Below are 20,963 nucleotides of genomic sequence, written 5' to 3' on the forward strand. Positions count from 1 at the left end.
CCATGCAAGGACATTTACCTTTTTCTTCTTCAATGACTGTTGTATTTATTTAACAAAATGTGGTTGTAGCATGTGTATTGCTGTGTTCAAAGTTTGGAAAAAAACTTTGGTATCAAAATTCAAAAGTACCAAATATACTGAAGACGTAGAAGGGGATGGACTCTTTCTCCTCTCCGTTCAGCTCTCCTTTGCATTTGTAGGTTTTGTCCTCCAGGGCGGCAGTGTAGCCCATGCTGGGGTTGTACGACCCCTCCACCTTTATGTCTGCGTCTCTCTCATACAGCATGACGTTTATCAAGGGATCCGTTACCAGACATGGGATGGTGCCTTCCACTCGCGTCTTAGTCACCATGACATGATCGTTCTCAAGGAACCACACCTCAGGATCTGAGGAGAACAGAATCAGTGAATCAGTGTGTGCGCAAATTAATCAATAAGTGAATGATTGCATGAGCAAATGAACAAATGAATGTGTGAGTGTGACGAGTGGGGCGGGGCCGAGGGACGTGGGAGCGAGGCCGGTGGAGTGATTGGAGATGAGCTATAATAAAATATATAAATATTAGATATAATAGATATAAAACTGGAACCAACGACAGTGAAGGACGAGAGAAGACCAGGCCTGGGCTTTATTTTATGTTTAGGTTTTATTTTGTGCGCATCAGTCGTCCGTGAGGGGCTGGTGCGCTGTTTTGTGTTTATTTTTAATTATTAAAGTTTCGTTTTGATTGTCCACCGGTTCCCGCCTCCTTCTTCCCGACGATTACAAAGGTTGTAATTCATTACAGTGGTGCCGAAACCTGGGAGAAGGAGGGACGCGCTGCTGAAGATCCCTCGCCGCTGTGGTGAGTCTGCGGTGCCGTCGAGCAGGCGAGGAGTGTGCCGCCATGGACGCTCGAGGCGGTGGACTGGAGCGAGTTGCCGGGGACGGCCGTCCGTGAGGGAGCGGAGGAGTCGGCGCCGTTCGCCATGGGGCCGGAGCCTACTGCCATCCGCCGGAACGGGGAGGAGCAGGGAACGGGGGACTCCTGCCGGCTGCCCAAAACCGGAGGAGCCATCGCCGTCCACCAGGCAGCGGAGGAGTGTCATGCCGTACGCCGAGGGCCGTCCAGTGCCACCGCCAGGCACCGCGGAGGAGATCGCCCAGCTGGTGGAGGGCCGAGCAGCAGTGCGTCTGGGAACCGGAATTTTTTTTTTTTTCTCTCTCCCCTCTCTCGTCTCTGTCGCTCCTCCTTCCATCTCCTTTTCTCTCGCCTCGTCTGTCCTACCCCCAGGTTCCCGCAGGTCCCCGTGAGCGGTCCCCCCCGGAGGGAGGGAGGGGGGGGGTGGGGGGAGTAGAGCGCAGTCTCAGGAGTACCCCCCGGCCTGCAAGGGGCGATGGGGGTATGTGACGAGTGGGGCGGGGCCGAGGGACATGGGAGCGAGGCCGGGGGAGTGATTGGAGATGAGCTACACCTGTTCGACCCGCCGGTCTCGAGGCCCACGGAGGAGATGGAAGGATATAAAACTGGAGCGACGACAGTGAAGGACGAGAGAGGACCAGGCCTGGGCTTTATTTTATGTTTTGGTTTTATTTTGAATTATTAAAGTTTCGTTTTGATTGTCCGCCGGTTCCCGCCTCCTTCTTCCCGACGATTACAAAGGTTGTAATTCATTACAGTGAGTAAATAAATGACTGCATAAGTGAATGAATTAATGTAGGAATCAAAAAAATAAGTAAAATAAATTAATGTGAGAATTAATGAATTAATGTGTGAGAAAATGTATAAATAAATTTTCAGTGTGAGAATCAAATGAATGAATGCACAAGGGAATAAATGCTACACACAAATCAGTGTGAGAATCAATAAATTAATGAATGCATTAGTGAATGAACAGAGAAATCACTGTGACAATGAAATAAATGCAAGAGTGCATGAACAAAAATAATAATAATAATATGAGAAATAATAAATGAATGAATTCATGACTTAAATCAATGTGAGAATTACCAAATAAATGAATGCACAAATAATGTGAGAATCAATCAATAAATGAACTAATGAGTGAAGGAATTAACAAATTAATGAAAGAACAAATGAATGAATATGGAAGTGAGAAAATGGATCAAATAAAATTCACAGAACATAAAATCAATGGGGGAAAAAATCACACAAACATTCTAATGTTAAAAGGTTCAAATATACAGTACAATGTCTGTTGTTTTTACATGCACTTTTGAAAACTAGCAATTAATTAAACATTTTTATAAATTGAATAGTTTTGAATATTTGCCTGAGTTCTTACCAGGCACAAACACAGCCACCTCTCTGGACTCGTTTGTCCCGCTCTCTGAACACACATAGATGCCCGTGTGTCTCCACGTCACCTGCTCCAGACGGAGAACGCTGGAAGAGGGACTTTGCTTCTCAGTGTGGAACTCCGGAACTTTCTCCTCCCGCTTGAAGCGCCAGGTGACATTACTCCCGCCGGAGCAGGTGATGCTGAAGGAGGAGTTGATGGAGAGGACGACCTGAGTGACGCTGGGATTGAGCTCCAGACCTGAACTACCCAGACAGAGCAGGAGCAAACCTGCAAACAAACCAGCACTGAGATTAATACCACGCACTCAAACAATACTGCTCTACAATAACTCAAAAATAATTTGGGGAAAAGAAACGTTTCCTCCTTGAGAATTTCAGGAAGAACATTAAGATTTTTGTGTTTATTAAAATCTTATTCTAGATAGAACCTTAAATAGAGTTTATTTGGTTAGGTTTTGAATGTAACATTATTTTGAGGTTTGTTTAGTCTGTTACCTGTTGTCATGGCAGTCAGTTGGGACCTACTGAAACTCTTCATGCTGCCGTCCAGAGCAGGACACATTTAGACTCTACAGACAGAGGAAAAACAACTCAGGATTGATTCGCCTCAAAGCCAAAGGAAACAGCAATCTTACCAAACTTACCTCAACATTTATTTTTACAAAAGAGAAAATTCTCTCAGTGTGAGTTATTCCTCTATTGAAGTCCTTTTAAAAACTCATGCACACAAAATAATATACAAAGACTTCATGACTGTATTTCCATGAAAGGATCTTTAACTTTCTTCTGCATTCAGATGACTGGATGTGTCTCTTGTGTGTCCAGCACTGTGGAATAACACATGGGTTGTTTCTCACACAGGCTTCAGAGAGACACACACTGTACATGCCTGACTGCACACAAACAGTAGCATGTTTCACAAATGTTGCCATTGTTGCATTTTTTGGTAAACACCAGGGATAATCGGACAGGGTTATTGGGGGTGGAAATGGAGGGATGGATGGATGGATGGAGTGGGGGTGGTTGGGTGTTTTAGAGGTCTGGAAACATTTAAAGCTGGATAACCGGGTGCTAAACCAGGGTGGGAAAACCAGAGAGGTCAGAAGAACATATCGCAGAGAAGAAACGGAGAAAAAAAAAAAAACAGGAGAAATGCTTCAAGGGAGTCTTTGGAAAAAGAGTGAAATGCGTAGCTGGAGAAATGTCTTAACTCATAAAAGATGTTTGTTAGGGTGATCTAATCATGACTATTTTTAACCACAGAATTAAATTCAAGACTTGCTTCATGAAATAAAGCAGACAACTTTCAATAGGAAACATCCAGTTTTGAGATTTTGGTCTATATTGCTTCCACAGCTTGTCTTCTTTCAGACTTTCAAAAACTACATCTAAAATACACTTATAAGTGTTTATGTTAATGCACTTTACCTATCTGCACGTGTAGATTTCAATAACAATAAAAAAGATTTTCTGTGAGTTTGTTCTCCACTTCAGCAGCACTTACATGCAACACACTTCACAGTTTTATTCCTTTGTATATTCTGAAAGTTTTTACAGAGCTGTTTGATCATTTCATTCGCTTAATTTTATTATTGTACTTAACTATCTGCATCTGTAGATTTCAATGAAAGGGGTTTTTCTCAAATTGAGTTTTTTTTTCTCTACTTGAGTAGCACTTACAGACACTACACTTAGCAGTTTTGTTGCTATCTGAAGATTTTTACTCATATATAGAGAGATTAGATATATATAGATATATCATTCACAATGACACAATAACATTTTATTCCAAAAAAAATGTATTTTCCTGTATGTTGACAATATTTTCTGATTTATGGAGTGATTAAAAGAAGAGATCTTTATTATAGAACCCCTTTATTAAACTCTTTTATGTCAACAATGTCGAGAAAGAAAGTAGGAATACAAATGAGTGCATATTTAATTAGATAATGCATCATTTTCATATTTAAACATAACTTTTCAGAATACTAATGTTCTCTTTCCACCTGGGGTGTCTTGCCTTAACAAATTGTTTTTCAGAGTGTATGTACTCCACTGGTTAACTGTTAGATCTGATGCACTTTAACACAGACGCATCACACTGAAAACATTTTCCGACAAGGCAATAAAAAGTAAGCGATAATGTGTTTTAAAAATGTCGTCACTATCTCACCGAAGCAATCAAAATCAAGCATCCCACACAAATCCTGCATCTCTCTCGTGCCTAATATACTGCCAGAGGAAAATTGCACTTCGTAAAGTGCCGGTCCCTCAGGAGTGATGTACAGAAGAGAACAAGGAGCCTCCAGTGCTGTTATAGTTGCTTTAGGAGGAGTTTGTCCAGTGTATATTCCCAGAAAAGACTTGGATACTTTCTCTTAATCACAATACTGTGTTAATATCATTTCCTGTATTGATTTTTCACAGGTGTTGTATCTGTATTTTGAGTTACGCGTAGCATTTTATGTTATCAGAAAATTACCATTACCTTTTATGTTTTCCCAGCATTTGTTCTTACAGTGTAAAACCACACTTCAGTACACTCATTCAAACACCTACTGTTTTAGTACTCATTCATATATGTCATTCCAAACAATGCAACTTTCAGTCTCATGCAAATTGGCATCAGGAAGAATAACATGCTCCTTTTCCATTAAATAAAGCAAGTTATAGACAGGTTATATTTCCATTAAATAAAGCAAGTTACTGTATATACAGGTGTGGAACAACATTTGTGGGTAAATGAACTAGCCATTGAAATGCATAAAAGACGCATAAAACCAATGTGAAGAAAATATCTTAAAGTAAGATGAAATAATCAAATAAAATAACCAGCACTCTTCTCCTCTAGACACAGAGCTTAAATGCTGCAGGATGTCAGTCAGGTAAATAAACGAACGAACCATTTACACCATCTAAAGATGCATAAAACCACTATGAAAGAATCAAACAGTCAATGCAAATAAAAACATGCAATTTTGAAATGAGAAACATCAGGTCTGTGAGCTCCAGCTAGTTTCCTAGTTTTATAATGTGCTGAATCCTCTGAAAGCTGCCATGAAACCAAGAGCACTAGGGAAAACAACATAATGTCTGAAAAAAGGCCAGATGAATACTGTGGAATATTTCGCTGCCAAGCAGCCCAGCAGTGAAAAGAGCTCTGAACTAAACCCTTTCAGAGAAAGAGACTGGCTAAAAACACAGAAAAAGAAGAACATGAAAGAGCGGTAGCTCTGAAGGAAAGAGAGAGGCCAGAATGAGGTTGAAGTCCATGTCAGAACGGGCTCTTTTTCATGCTAACATCTCTCTGGGCTTTAGAAAAGCTTCACTGCATACAATCTGCGTCAGAGAGAGCAGAAGCCATCAGATCGCTGAAAGGAACCCAAAACAATTATGTTACAGATACAAGGAAAATCTAATGCTGCCATCGCCATAAACCCACGTCTGGCACTGTTGACTTCAACATTAGCGGAGACAGCAGCTAAAGCAGCTTCAAAAAGGCCGAAATCATTGATGAATGCAGCTGGGATCACACCATACCCGAGGATGTTCAATGCAGTTGTTAAGGTGTTTTAAACATTTAAGAGAGTAGCTGTGTGGTTTTTAAGATGTTTGTGGTGGTTGGCAGGGTGTTGCTATACAGTTAAGATGTTTTTAGAATTTTAAGCACTGGAATGTTTTTTCAAAGTGACCTGGGTGGGTGCCAGGATGTTGTGATGCCAATGCTAAGGCATTTTAAACATGTAAGAGTATACAGTAGTTATGTGGTTTATAAGGTGTTTTGGTTGGTTGCATTACATGTTCTAAGCATTTTAGAGTGTAGGATTTTGCTATGCCGATGCCAGGGTGTTGTGAGAGTTTAGAATGCTGTACGCAGTTCCAAGATGTGTTGAATAGATGATTGGGGGTTGCTATACTGTTCTGAGTGGCTGCTTCAAGTCAAGAGTCTAGTCATAGTGGACAGAGTGAACTACTCAGAGGGAGTCTAATAGCTGTGTCATTCTACTACATGATGTGGTGGTTTGCGTTTATGTAAACAGATGTGGCGTCTATTGAGTATGTAGTGTGTGTGTGTGTGTGTGTGTGTGTGTGTGTGTGTGTGTGTCTGTGTGTGAGAGAGAGAGAGCGAGAGAGAGGGAGAGAGAGAAAGAGAGTGTTGGGATGGGATGGGAATGGCGTGCTCGTCTGACCCTTCCCAGCATCCTGGACTCCTGTTAACATTCTCAGATGTGTCAGTTCGTGATACAACATCTAAATCCCAGAATTCCCACCAGATGTAACACGGCTTCCACAAGGACCGTCACTCTTGCACACATATAAACTAGCCCTGAGCTGCTTGTCTCCACTGGGATTATCTTTATACAGGAGATTTTTTTCCTTAAACATCTGCCAGAGCCGTGCTGATGAAGAAGGAGCCTCACCAGGGGGTGATCGCTTCAGCACCAAACCTGTTGTCTGTTCTTCTGTGCAGGCCCCTGGGAAACATGCAAAGTCTTGAAAGTAAAGTTGAAAAAGAAAAAGAAAGGCACTGGAAGAAGAAACTATTTTCGATGTTGTTGTTTGCATTCAGCTGCAGGGCCTCCTGCTTCCTGTGTGTGTTTGGGAACATGTGTAGAGATTCAGCGTGGGTGTATGAATGACACGCAGACCTCCAAGGCCAGGAATAACACACACACACACACACACACACACACACACATATGAATAAAACCATCCCAAATTCCCCCTCGCCTCGGAAAGCCAGAGCTCCTTAAATGTTGCAAAACACACTGTGTGTCCGCTGCTGTCCCCCATATGGTGATGAGACATCACATTCCCAGTACAACAGGACCACATTATGGGAATATCCACCAATTGGGGAAAAAACATGTGCCACTGCTTGGCCATTCCTATGGTATTTTGGGCTAATAGCATGATGCTGAACAGTTCTGGGTTGTTGCTAGGGTGCTAGGATTTGCTATAATATTGCTGTGGTGTTTTGGTTTGTTGCTAGGGTTTTCCAAGTGGTCATTTGTCATTGCTAGGTGGCTGCTAGGGCATTGATTTGCCATTCCAATGGTGTTTTAAGTGAAAGTGAAAAAGTGAAGTGACATTCAGCCAAGTATGGTGACCCATACTCAGAATTTGTGCTCTGCATTTAACCCATCCGAAATGCACACACACAGAGCAGTGAACACACACACACACACTGTGAGCACACACCCGGAGCAGTGGGCAGCCATTTATGCTGCGGCGCCCGGGGAGCAGTTGGGGGTTCGATGCCTTGCTCAAGGACACCTAAGTCATGGTATTTAAGTTTTTTGCATGCATCTGAACAGTTGTTAGGGTGTTGCTATAGTATTTGTTGTTGTTGCTAGAGTGGTTAAGTGGTTGTTTGATGTTGCTAGGGCATTGCTTGGCAGTTTCTATGTGTTTTGGGTTGATATCATGACGCTGAGCAGTTGCTAGGGTGTTGCTATGGTGTTCCAGGTTGTTGCTAGGGTGTTTTAGTAGAAACATCTCACTCTCGTTTACTCACTCTCATGTTATTACAAACTTGTATTAAATTTTTTTCTGTGGAATTTTAAAGACAGCTTAAATTTTGAAGACAGCTGGGGTTCAGACAACACTGGACGCCATTGACCAAAAAACAGAGAGGTTTTTCCACAAAAGAACGAAAGTCTTTAAGTTTGGAGTAAATGATGGAAAAAATATATAATGTTTTGGTAGAACAATCTCTTTACATCTTCAGAGCAACAACATTTTCCTCTGTGCAAACACCTTTCAGACGGAGTCAGCAGCTTCGATGAGCAGCACATAAGCGTTTGGAGCTCTAATGCTCTTCAAGAGCACTTCCTGCTCTGGGACAATGGTAAATCCCTCAGCAAGAGGACTGACCCTGAACCATTCGTCACAGCTAATCTCACAGTACAAAAGGTTCACAGGCTGTTATCTCTAGTTATGAAAACGCAGCATGGTCTGGGGCCAAACACGAAGATGGTTATTGTCTGGAGGACGTCTAGCTCCTACACATGCAAACACACACTCATAACTCTCATTTTGTCTTCCAGTTCTCGATTAGCATTTATTAAAGGTAAGCACTGCTTTAGGATCAGTCCTCCTAGAGCTGAACTTCTGGCACAGGCTGTGGGAAAACCAATCCAATGCGTCACTGCTATCCCAGTTTTCCCCTGGGATGATGAGACAGTCGATCCCCAAACCCTTGTCAACTCCCTCAGGGAACAAGAAAACACTTTTTGCAGTTTGCAGACTTAATACAACTTTACAATGGAAAACCAAGGCTAAAACATCCATTTGCAATCTTAGAAGAATCTTGTTAGGAACTATCATATAAAGCAAAGACTTTACTAGGGACACACCAAGAATGTTCAACTGAAAAAAAACATTTCTAGAAAATAAATTTTGCTAAATATACATGTATTCATATATATGTATTCATTTTAATTAGCCTGTGATTGATGGCTTCATTATTTAATGTATGTTGAATACATATTTAATGAAAACCAAATTACATAAGAACCATTGTTTAGATGTTAACATTTTAGATTTAAAATTTTAGAATTGGATAGAAGCCAAATTATATAATTAAAAAGTTATATTGAAATATATATATATATATATATATATATATATATATATATATATATATATATATATATATATATATACAGTTTTTAGTGCTGTCAGATGATTAATCGCAATTCATAGTATACAAAATAATAATACATTTTTTACAAAGTATATACGTGCGTACTGTGTATATTTTTAAGTATATATAAATACTTACACATGCATGTATATATTTAAGAAAAATGTTTTGTTTATATTTAAAATATTTATATATAATATAAATTATATCTCAATATATAAATTTACACACACACATACAATATATAAACAAAAACTTTTATTTTAGATGTGATTAATTACGATTAATCGTTTGACAGCACTTAAAACGCTAAGTTTAGTTAACTTTAGGTTAGTTAAGTTGGATATTTAAGTTACACTGGATATTTTAAGTGTCCACACAAGGCCCTGAAACCCATTCTGGTAAATATGGAACACTTGTCTATACCCAATAATCAATCCTTCAAACTTCCCCTTACCTTGAAAACTGAAGAGCTGTCCATCTCATTAACAGTAATGATCGATTCCGGAGCTGCATTAAATCTCATTCATGAAGATATCGTCACGAAGTATAACTTACCCGTCCAACCATGTAACCCACCCATCAAGATCAAAGCCATCAACGACACAGCAATTGGAACTGGAATAACTCAACAAACTAAAGCACTTACCTTGCAAGTGGGTTTATTTCATCAGGAGTCCATATCCTTCTATGTCGTTAATTCACCTTAGCATGAAGTCATCCTAGGATTCCCATGGCTGTCCATTCATGACCCCGTCCTGTCCTGGCATCAGGGTGAGTTGACCAAGTGGTCAGCCTTCTGTGAAAGTCATTGCTTCTCGTCAGTTCCCCGACCTTGCTGTATCACCAGTGTTGAAAGTCCCTGGAGTACCAAGACTGTAAATATTCCCCCCTGTTATGATGACCTGGCAGAGGTCTTTAGGAAAACTAAGGCAACACAGCTACCACCTCATCGTCCATGGGACTGTAGTATCGATTTACTCCCCAATGCCATGCCTCCCAAGAGTCGTGTGTATCCCTTGTCTCGTACAGAATCCCAGGTCATGGAGGATTATATTGAGGAGGCCTTGAGTTCAGGACTCATCCAACCTTCCACTTCTCCAGCTGCAGCAGGGTTCTTCTTTGTGGAGAAAAAGGACGGAGGACTCAGGCCATGTATTGATTATCGGGGATTAAACAATGTCACAATCAAATTGCGCTACCCTTTGCCATTGGTCCCTTCAGCTCTGGAACAGCTCCACAAAGCAAGGATTTACACCAAATTGGACCTACGAAGTGCATACAACCTTATTCGCATCAAAGAGGGCAATGAGTGGAAGACTGCCTTCCTCTCCACTAGGGGGCACTATGAGTATCAGGTCATGCCGTATGGACTTGCCAATGCACCCGCTGTATTCCAGTCCTTTATAAATGAAATCTTCCATGACTTTCTGAACCAGTAAGTAATTGCCTACATTGATGACATTCTCATCTACTCCAAGTCTGAAGCAGAACACGTTGACCATGTCAAGACCGTCCTCACTCGGCTCCTGAAGAATCACCTGTACGTCAAAGCAGAGAAATGTGAGTTTCACGTCAAGCAGACATCATTCCTGGGTTATCACATTAGTCATCAGGGTGTTAAGATGGAGCCGTACTCTCCCGGCGCTATGGACAACCGAGTAAACTGTACCCTTGTGCATTCTTTTCCAGAAAGTTAATGGCAGCTGAACAAAACTATGATGTGGGGAATAAGGAAATCCTGTCTATGAAAGCAGCAATAGAGCAAATGAGGCACTGGCTCGAGGGAGCAGTCCACCCCTTTCAGGTGATTACAGATCATAAAAACTTAGAGTAAATTAAAAGTGCAAAACGACTCAACCCTCTCCAAGCTCGATGGTCCCTCTTCTTCACACGTTTCCAATTCTCAGTAACTTATCGCCCAGGAATCAAAAACAGTAAGGCAGATGCTCTATCCAGGCAGTATGATCTCCTCATGGACAACAAAACACCCGAATACATTCTTCCTCCATCAGTAATCATTGCCCCAATTACTTGGGATATTATGGAGGAGATCCAACGGGAACAGATCCAAGAACCGGCTCCAACCAATTGCCCTCCTAACCTCCATTATGTTCCACAAAGTCTGCGCCCCAGAGTCATTCAGTGGGTCCACTCCTCAGTCAGCTCTGGCCACCCAGGTAGCTCCTGCACTCTACACCTGGTACGTATCTCATTCTGGTGGCCTTCAATGTCCAAGGACATCACTAATCATGTCAAAGCTTGTCAGGTTTGTGCTCAATCTAAGACCCCCAAGGAATTACCCTCTGGACTCCTGCAACCTCTGCCCATTCCACAACGTCCCTGGTCTCATCTCTCAATTGATTTTGTTACTGACTTACCGCTGTCCCATGGTTTCACGGCAATCCTTGTTATTATTGACAGATTCTCCAAGTCCTGCCGGTTAGGCCCCTTGAAAGGACTCCCCACCGCCATGGAGACGGCTCAGGCTATGTTCCACCATGTGTTCAGGAACAAGATATAGTCAGTGACAGAGGTACCCAGTTTACATCTCAAGTATGGAGAGCATTCTGCAAACAGCTGGATATCAACGTCAGTCTCACTTCTGGTTATCATCCCGAGCCAATGGTCAGGTGGAATGGTTTAATCAGGAACTAGGCAGATACCTACGGTCCTATTGCAGCAGAGAACAGCATCGTTGGTCAGAATTTCTACCATGGGCAGAGTATGCACAGAACTCGCTGACTCATTCGTCAACAGGCCTAACCCCTTTCCAGTGTGTCCTCGGATACCAACCCCCTATGTTCCCGTGGTCTGGCGAACCATCATCAGTCCCCGCTGTGGATGACTGGATTCGTCGGAGCCAGAGGGTGTGGGACAGTGCTCATGTCCGCCTACAACGAGCTGTCAGAGTAGAGGAACTCCAGGCTAACAAGCTACGTCAACCCCATCCATCCTACCAACCAGTACAACGGGTCTGGCTCTCAACAAGGGATCTCAAGTTGCGGCTACAGAGCAGGAAGCTCAGCCCAAGGTACGTTGGCCCTTTCAAAATTCTAAGAAGAATCAATGAAGTCACGTACCAATTAGAGCTTCCTGCTAACTACCGTATCTCTCCCTCCTTCCATGTCTCACTACTGAAACCGGTCCACACGGATACTGACCCCAATCATGAGGCTCAAGAGCCACCACCACCACTGGACATTGATGGAGCACCGGCTTACATGGTCAAGGAATTACTCGACTCGAGAAGGAGAGGGGGTCAGCTCCAATATTTTGTGGACTGGGAGGGCTATGGACCTGAGGAGAGGTCATGGGTAGCCACCAGCGACATTCTGGATCCGTCTCTCACGGAGGACTTCCATCGAGCCAGACCCGATCAATCCAGCGCCACAACCATGGGGACGTCCGCGTCGAAAGTGCCAGGAGGCACTCCTAGGGAGGGGGATTCTGTAACGCCACGCCAGCAGAGGGAGCCCTCACCAGAGTATTGACTGTTCACCACTCCCTCTGCTTCTACAGTCATTTCCTGTTTGGGACTATTTAAGATGTGCTAGCATGTCACTTCACAGCGAAGTATTGCCAGTTAACCTGCCTTACCGAGCGTTTTCCTTGTGAGTATTCTGACTGCCTGTTTGATCACGATTCTGCCTGTTATCTGGTTCACGTCTCTTGGATTGCCCCTTTGGATATTTACATTTACATTTACATTTATTCATTTAGCTGACGCTTTTATCCAAAGCGACTTACAATTGCTATATATATGTCAGAGGTCGCACACCTCTGGAGCAACTAGGGGTTAAGTGTCTTGCTCAGGGACACATTGGTGTCTCACAGTGGATTCGAACCCGGGTCTCTTATCCACTGCGCCAATACCACCCCATTGCTTGATATATTGCTTGATTGGACTGATGTTTGTGTTTGACCTGTTCGCCTGCCTACTCGCCTATCGGATAACCCCTGTGTATGTTGAAAGATCGGACTGCCCTTACGGTATTAACACATTGCCTGATAACACGACTCTGATTGTACAATCTTCCTTTAATAAACTCCTGCAAATGGATTCACATTCTTCCTCAGCCACTTCGTTACAATTTTAATTAATGTTTATTTTATTTCAAGTAACAAAAAAGTTTTTTTTTATGATTTTAGATTTTGTCTCTTTATACTGATACTTCACTTAAAAATGAATGTGGCTAAATGCTCAGTGTTGAGAAGGTACAGTACATTGAGATATACCATGGTAGTAAATTATTAGCATATTTGTGTACCATTATGCACTTATAAGTATTTCAAATGATAAAAACAATAGTAATAATCTGCTACTTTTTCATAGGTGTGATGATTTTAATGATACTGGGATAAAATGAAAGTGAATAAACGAATAGAGAATTAAGCAAAATGAAAAATACTAAGACTACTGTTACATGTATGTAAGCAGGGGCGAAAATCTCATCTAAATGTTGGGGGGGACAATAAACATAACATTTCTTACGAGCAAGTTTTGAAGGAGACACCAATAAAACAGGCAAAATTGTACTTAAGGATATGTGTACAGAGAGGAAAGCCTTACTATTACATGGAGACCATTCCATTATCCTTCTTCTCAAAGTTTCTTTCTGGTTCAATGAAAAAGCTGACTAAATTGATGAAAACATTCTTCAAAACAATGTTTTTGAAGTTGTTTACACAATCAAGCCACCAAAATACAATGGAATTTGAACTTAACTTCAACTTTTATTTATTTGTATAGCACATTTAATAGCAATGTTGTTGCTTCACAGTTATAATTAAAACATGCATATATAAAAACATTTGCCATGCCTAGCAAAATGAAGGCATACACTCTTACACGTGAAAGACTGGAAAAAAACAAAAAATAATAATTTATTACGTCAATGACTGATTTGTTCAAAAGGTGGATTCATTCAGTTAGGAAACACCTCCTCAGTGTGTTTCCCAAAGACGCAATTAGTGCTGTTACTGCTGTAGCTTAGTTTTCAACTTTTTTCGTTGGTGAAATAGAGCTAAAACAGGCAATATGGTGCCTAAAATGCACTTAATATTAACTTGTTTATTCAATTTTTATAAAAATCTAAATCACATTTGTTATGCTAATATCTGGAGAACAACTGCACTCTTAGTATGATGTTATATTAGATTAACTATATTAAATGAAATTAACCGACCAGTGGGGGCTCGTGAATTTTAAAATAGAGGAGGCAAACTAATTGTATTGGTCTGGGGATCCCTGCCAATTGTTATTATTATTATTATTTGCTTAACAATTTTAAAATGGCTTTTTGGCGGCTTTTAGTCAGCACCGTAAAGAAAATATATTCAATATCGCTACTCATTATAAATACTTGGTAAATTATCAGCCCAGCCACTCCGGGAGAAACCATAGACTGTATAAAAACAGGTTCAAACTAATAGCATCTAATTTATGTCTCTGTGATGGTTGGTTGATATTCACTAGTCTAATATAACATACAAGACTTGTATATGCGTACACTATGGGTGTGTAAGACGTTATTAAACAAGCTAGGTAAACGCCTGTATAAAACGCCTGTTATAATCGCTAACAGCGCAGACTACATCGGTGACAAAAGTACACAATAATATTTTTTGGATACGACTTATTAATGACTCAGCATCATCTATATTAAAGAGAAAATAATCACGTCATCCGATGTTTAATGTGAATAAAGTAAGCTAGATTTATGGAGTTCCACAACAACTGAAACACGTTGTTTTACCGCACTGGACTATCTGTTTGACGGTCACGGTGGTGGTGAGGTAAAAGGGGAGCACGCTGTGGACCAAAGCACTGTGGGGCAAAGCAGGGGGAACTCGAGATGTTTAAAACTTTTTTTGTTGTTGCTCAGTTTGCATTTGTATTGTTTTACTACTTACACAATTAGTTTAACTATTTATCATTATATTATTTACAATACACATATTTCAATTATATTTTAGGGGGGGACAACCCTCAGATAGCGGGGGTCCGGACGCCCCCGACCCCCCCGCGATTTCCGCCTACGTATGTAAGAATTACAGTTATTATGAGTTTCTAACTTAAAATTGCAAGAGGAAAAATAAGATACTTGAAATAAAATAAACATTAACTGAAATTAGTTTAACTTGGAGTACTAAAATAACAAACAAATCAATAAAAACATTATATGCAAAATTACTAAAATTACAGTGATGACAGAAAATCTAAAAATAAAATAGAAAATATTTCTACAAAATATTAACAAAGACTATAAAAGTATGTTTTTTATCATTAACAGAAACTGAAACCAAAACTATACATATACATGTGTGTGTGTGTGTGTGTGTTTGAAATGTGGGAGGCCAGCATCACTCACATTAACCCTACTCTCCTCAAATCATTAGGGATTAATCGTTATAGGAAAAAAGCATTTGGAAAGATCCCACATTTAACAGGGGACTCCACAAGTTAAAGTTCATCTAGTTTTTCTCCCAGATTCTCATAATTTTCCAAAGTGCTGTACAATTCTGACTTTATTGTGTTGTTTATAACTGTTTGGCAGACTCTGAGCCAGAGAAACGTCACCAGAGAATGTTAGAAAGTTCCGCTCCGGATGCAGATAAAGCGGGAAAAACTGCAGCCTGAAGCTATTGGCCACATCTGGAGTTTCAGACCCTGTCCCAAACACAGCCGTGGAAGACATTAAGATGAAGTGATGAAGCGCTATCTATCTATCTATCTATCTATCTATCTATCTATCTATCTATCTATCTATCTATCTATCTATCTATCTATCTATCTATCTATCTATCTATCTATCTATCTATCTATCTATCTATCTATCCATGATTCTGTGGTGAAGTAAATACGACAGTTCAGGCAATAATAATAATAATAATAATAAACAGTAAATCTGTCTTGAAAAACTTTGCTTATCTAGTAAAAAAAAACTATTAATGTGATATTCTATAGTAATTCTACTTCCCAAATTTGAATTGATATTCCGCACTGTTTTCCATTAAATTCAATTCAGTTTAGTTCCTCAATTCAAATTCAAAATCAGAATTTAAAATATAATGTAAAAGACATTCTCATTTTACATGACACACAACCCTGTTATATATAAAATTTAGAAAATAAAATTTTCTGAAGAAAAATATCAACATTTAGGAGTGATGCTCATCTTGCAAAACACCGCGTGATGCTCCAGTGTTGTGGGTGGTTGCTATGGAGTTGTTATGGCGTTCTCAGTGGTTATTAGACAGTTTCTAAGGGGGTGTTTACAGGACAATGTTTTCGACTAAAAACTAAAAACTTTTTATGCGTTTCAGGGTGACACAAGTGTCCTCAGCACTTGTGTCACCCGGAGGTCTTTGAAAACAGTACCATTATGGTCTCTGTGTAAGCTACAAAAACGTGAATTTGTGCAGTAGTGTTTCTTCTTTAGAAAGACATTGCCAACTGCCAGATGAATAATGCAGCTTTTTCATGGATCCGTGTGATCAGCGATCGTTTTGACAGTGTTGTGGTCTGTATGCAAAACCTTTCAAAAATGCAAATGAAAACATTTTTTAGTAAGTTGTTGTAGTGTAAACATACTCTTATTGTTGTGCCTGATATTTCAGTCTTGCACATTCATTTCTGCTCAAATCAGGTTAAAAATGCTTATATTACTCAAAAAAATAAAAAGAACAATTATAATTCCTTAAAACACCAACTGTAACTATGAGCAACAGAAAGTGTATTTTGCCTCAGTAAACAGCATATAAACAATGACTCAAAAAGCCAGAATGACTCTGAAAGACAATGTCATCAACTTACCCAGTCAAAAACACCAACTCATCAAACCAAACCCCATCCTCTCTAAACAACCTGTCTAACACCCCCACATCTGAGAGAGGGCTTTAAATGATTACAGCTTAAACCAGCTGCTGACAGAGTGACAGAGAGAGAGAGAAAGAAGGGGGGATGAGGATGAGGAAGTGACATCCGTGAGGTGCTGGAGAGATGAAGAGCGTAAGACCAGAAACACACTCGTCACACCGTTAGTCTCATTATACACTTCACATGCAGTATCAGCTGCTTCCATCCAATCCAACTTTTACAGATTTTGTGATTTCACATAAAAAATAAAAAATAAAATAAGATGTACATAAAATGTCCATAAAAACGTGTGCACTCGTATTAAGGTGGATTGTTTTGTTTTTATTTTGTAAGAAAACATGCACATAAACTATGATGGAAACTCACTGATGCACAAAAAAACCTTCCAACGTTACATTTCTCATTTTAATTTACTTTAACTTGAGGTCTTTAACTAGTATACTTATATAAAGTATAGACATATTTAAGAAAAATAAATAACTAATAAAAATGGGTTCAAAATATTAATAAAAACTATAATAATAATAATACAAATTAATACATTAAAATAAAATTAATAAAAAACTAGTATCTTGTCAATACTAAAATAACGCTTTTTGTTATTGCATCTGCACACTTTTAGTCATTTAGTATTTCAGAAAAAACACGGCTGTTGCATTGCTGTCACAGTACAGGTAGCTTGATATAAACATATCAACAGTTTATCTAACTTCAGTTTTGCCATTACTGTAGTTTACAAATGTCTATAGCGATTCAACACTGAGAGTGCAACTTGGTCTGATGCATTAATTAATCTAGCGATGTATGAAATCAAACTACGACCGTTTGGATCCAGAGCACTTCAGGCCTTGCCTTAAGGAAAGGACACATGTCCCAAACAAGAATGACAGATTCATCTCTATAATCAGAAGAGTTGGAAGCAGAAACACGTTGCATTGCCGTGAAATGACTGAAACACAACACAAATACTCTTATATGCATTCCAATGCAAACACACACGCACACAGAGCGTTCTGTCTTTCCTATTGAGAACTGGTTAACTAAATAAGGTCTAATAATATTTTTTTGGTCTCCTAAGCCTGGTTTCTCAGTCAAACCCAACACTGTCTCCTTGTTTCTCTGTTTGACTTGGCCGGAGTGCAGAGAGACAGCAGAAATGCAGCTCATTGAGATTGATGAAGACAGCATCATCTCTCTTTCTTTCTGCATTCTTGTATAATAGTCATTATGCTGCAATCTTAGTGGTCATTAACCGCAGGATGCAGACGATTAAACACACTCTTGAGTGTAAAAGTGAATGAGCTTCAGCCTGATGAAAGAAGAATAACTTCTGCTCGAGTGGTGAAGGAGACTGAAATCTTGGACTGATGCTTTGGTGATACTATGACTCTGTTTTATTTATCGTGGTAATGTCATAATATCATGTTTTGTTTTGTTTTTAAATAGGGTTTTTTGTTGTCATTTTACAGAGTTCAAATACAGAGCTAATGAACTGTACTGCAAAAGTCAGAATTAAAGAACTAAACTAAATAAAAAAAATATAAATTTTTACATATAATTAACTAATTCACAAATAATTAATTATTTTCTATTGTATTTTGTTGAATAAATACATTTTTAACATTTGTTTTACATTTTAGACTATTTGTTAGTTGTTATATTTCTTAAGTTCTTGGTAAAAGTCTAACCAAGGACAATTAAAAACAAAAACAAAAATGTGATTAATAATAACAGTTATTCTGTACTGTCCCTTTCAAATAAATAATAGACGAGTTGAATAATTAAAATAAATAAATAAATAAATTACAAACTTTAAGAAACCAACCGTTCTAAACCATGCTTTCTTTAAGGTGTTTGTGATGTTGTGGGTCTCTGCGTTTGTGTCTGACGCTGTTCATGAGCTCCACTCCTCCACTGCTAATGGGGAGCAGATTTTTTCAGGGGACTGGTATGATGAGGGGGGCCAGATGAGGGGATCAGGAAACAGCTGGTGACGCAGCAGGGGCTCCGTCCGTCCCAACGAGAACCACTCGATTTAACTCCTGACAGTCCCATCACAGATATCGCTCATGTCTTACTCATGTGTGACTAATAACAGCATGTTCTAGAAGAACGGCACAAAAAACTCCTCAAGACACAACAATGAGCTGCAGGAGAAACTCATGAGTAACGGGATTTTCTGTACCAGCACATTCACATACGAGAGAAACAGAGATCAGCTGCTGAACATCTGTGTGACTTACAGACCAGACTGATCGAAATATATACAAAGAGCTGATTCAGATAAACATACAGCCACCTCTGACTAATTTCTTATTATATTTGACATCTTATTTCACTAATATAGTACTATATTGATTATATATATGTTTGTGTGTGTGTGTGTGTGTGTGTGTAAATAAGCAGAAATCATCCCTTCCTAATCAAAAGCTCACAGAAAAGACATAAGGCATCTCTCAGATCAAATAAATCCCTCTCAGAACATCGAACGGCTATCTATCATCACCAACATCTGGATGAAATCAAGCCACCTAGTGACAGAATGTGCAAAAACTATCTAAAAGATGATGTGAGAGGGGCACAAATGAGGTGAAGTTCTCCAAACCAAGTTCTGTCTAAGACTGAAACAATCTAACTTCTGGAAGGGTCACATTCCAGCTACTTTCTTTTTCGCTGTTACTCCTGGACTTCAGATATTTAAAGCAGGATTTTACCAAAACCTCATGAAGTAAAACACTCAGGACTTACAGGAGAGCAGACAGAAGCGAAAGCTTTGTAATCGAATCTGATCACGTCTCTTACCTTCAGCAGACGCCTGGACGTCAGAGCAAAAGCATGTCTAGGAAAAGCCTCCGTTCTTGCTAACTTCTCTCTCTCTCTCTCTCTCTCTCTGTCTGAGATCTGTGTAGCGGTCGCTCATACAGCTGCTGGAGGGAGGATGGAGCTAAAGCTCGGGTCTCCAGGGTCTCAGACAGATAGAGAGAGGAGAGGAGGTTGGGCAGCAGATCTGTTTATTTAGTCTAATGACCACAGCAGGGTTCACTCACTCGATGGTAAAACTAACATCCCTACAAAGGTAGCACAGATTAATCCCAGTGCAGTTACATCAGTTACATATAAATACGAAAATATTATATTGTCTGCTAAGGGAGACTAAAGTCTATAAAAGCCAATTTCCAGAATAAAAAAGAAATAAATAATTAGGTAAAGGTAATTACAACCTTTTATATCACAAATTATCTTACTTTTTTCTGAGGAATCTCAACAACATCTCAAACTCAGATTTATGATCTGTAATCAAACGTCAACAGGAAGTAATTTTTTTCTCATCAAATGATCTGAGCTGCTCTTGACATTCATTTTATTGCTCTATACTCTTAATGACTAATTGTAGCAGAAACATCTATATTTCTTACTTTATTTACTTAAATAAGTAAGATTTTTAATGGTTTTGAAAGACGTCTCTTCTTATTTGATTAAAAATACAGTAAAAACATTGAAATATTATTACAATTTAAAATAACTCTTCTCTATTTGAGTATATTTTCGAATGTAATTTATTCCTGTGATCAAAGCTGAATTTCCATCATAACTCCAGTCTTCAGTGTCACGTGATCCTTCAGAAATCATTCTAATACGCTGATTTACTGCTCAAGAAAACATTTCTGATTATTATCAGTGTTGAAAACAGTTGTGCTGCTGCATATTTTTGTGGAAAATATGGTACATTTTATTTGTCAGGATTCTTTGATGAATAAAAACTTCAAAAGAACAGCATTTGTTTGAAATAGAATTCTTTTTCAACATTAGAAATGTCTTTACTGTGCCCTTTGTTAAATTTAATGCATCCTTACCGACCCCAAAACTTTAAATGGCAGTTGCTGAACTATGAAAGAGCAATGACAGTTTCCTGAAAATAAAAGCAGCCGTACCGTGTGGAGAACTCTTGAGGACGAGGCTCAACGCAGCGGTGTCTGTCTTCCAGAGGTTCACCAGACCTGAAGAAACACAAAAACACGAGCCCAGCCAGAACTCCTCAGCAACAGTCGCCTGTTTCTATTTCGCTGAAAACACGAGCCACAGGGAAATGAGAAGGACTTTGGCAGCTCTCACAATGAGGCGCCCAGCT

The 20,963-nt window shown here is 39.6% G+C and overlaps 1 protein-coding gene across 1 annotated transcript in view; it reads right to left on the bottom strand.

The window, feature by feature from the left end:
- The window catches only part of LOC132113975 (platelet-derived growth factor receptor beta-like), a 45,446-nt gene extending 25,632 nt beyond the window's left edge, over positions 1–19,814 (bottom strand). Inside the window, exons 1-4 of the mRNA XM_059522075.1 lie at positions 19,637–19,814; positions 2,799–2,872; positions 2,287–2,571; positions 130–387 (exon numbers count right to left, since the gene is read on the bottom strand). Of these exons, the coding sequence (XP_059378058.1) occupies positions 130–387; positions 2,287–2,571; positions 2,799–2,865 (610 nt within the window). The 5' untranslated portion in view covers positions 2,866–2,872; positions 19,637–19,814. The remainder of the gene's footprint in view (positions 1–129; positions 388–2,286; positions 2,572–2,798; positions 2,873–19,636) is intronic.
- Between the last annotated feature and the right edge of the window lie 1,149 nt (positions 19,815–20,963).

This window comes from Carassius carassius, chromosome 33 (genome assembly GCF_963082965.1).
Source record: "Carassius carassius chromosome 33, fCarCar2.1, whole genome shotgun sequence".
Lineage (NCBI taxonomy): Eukaryota > Metazoa > Chordata > Actinopteri > Cypriniformes > Cyprinidae > Carassius > Carassius carassius.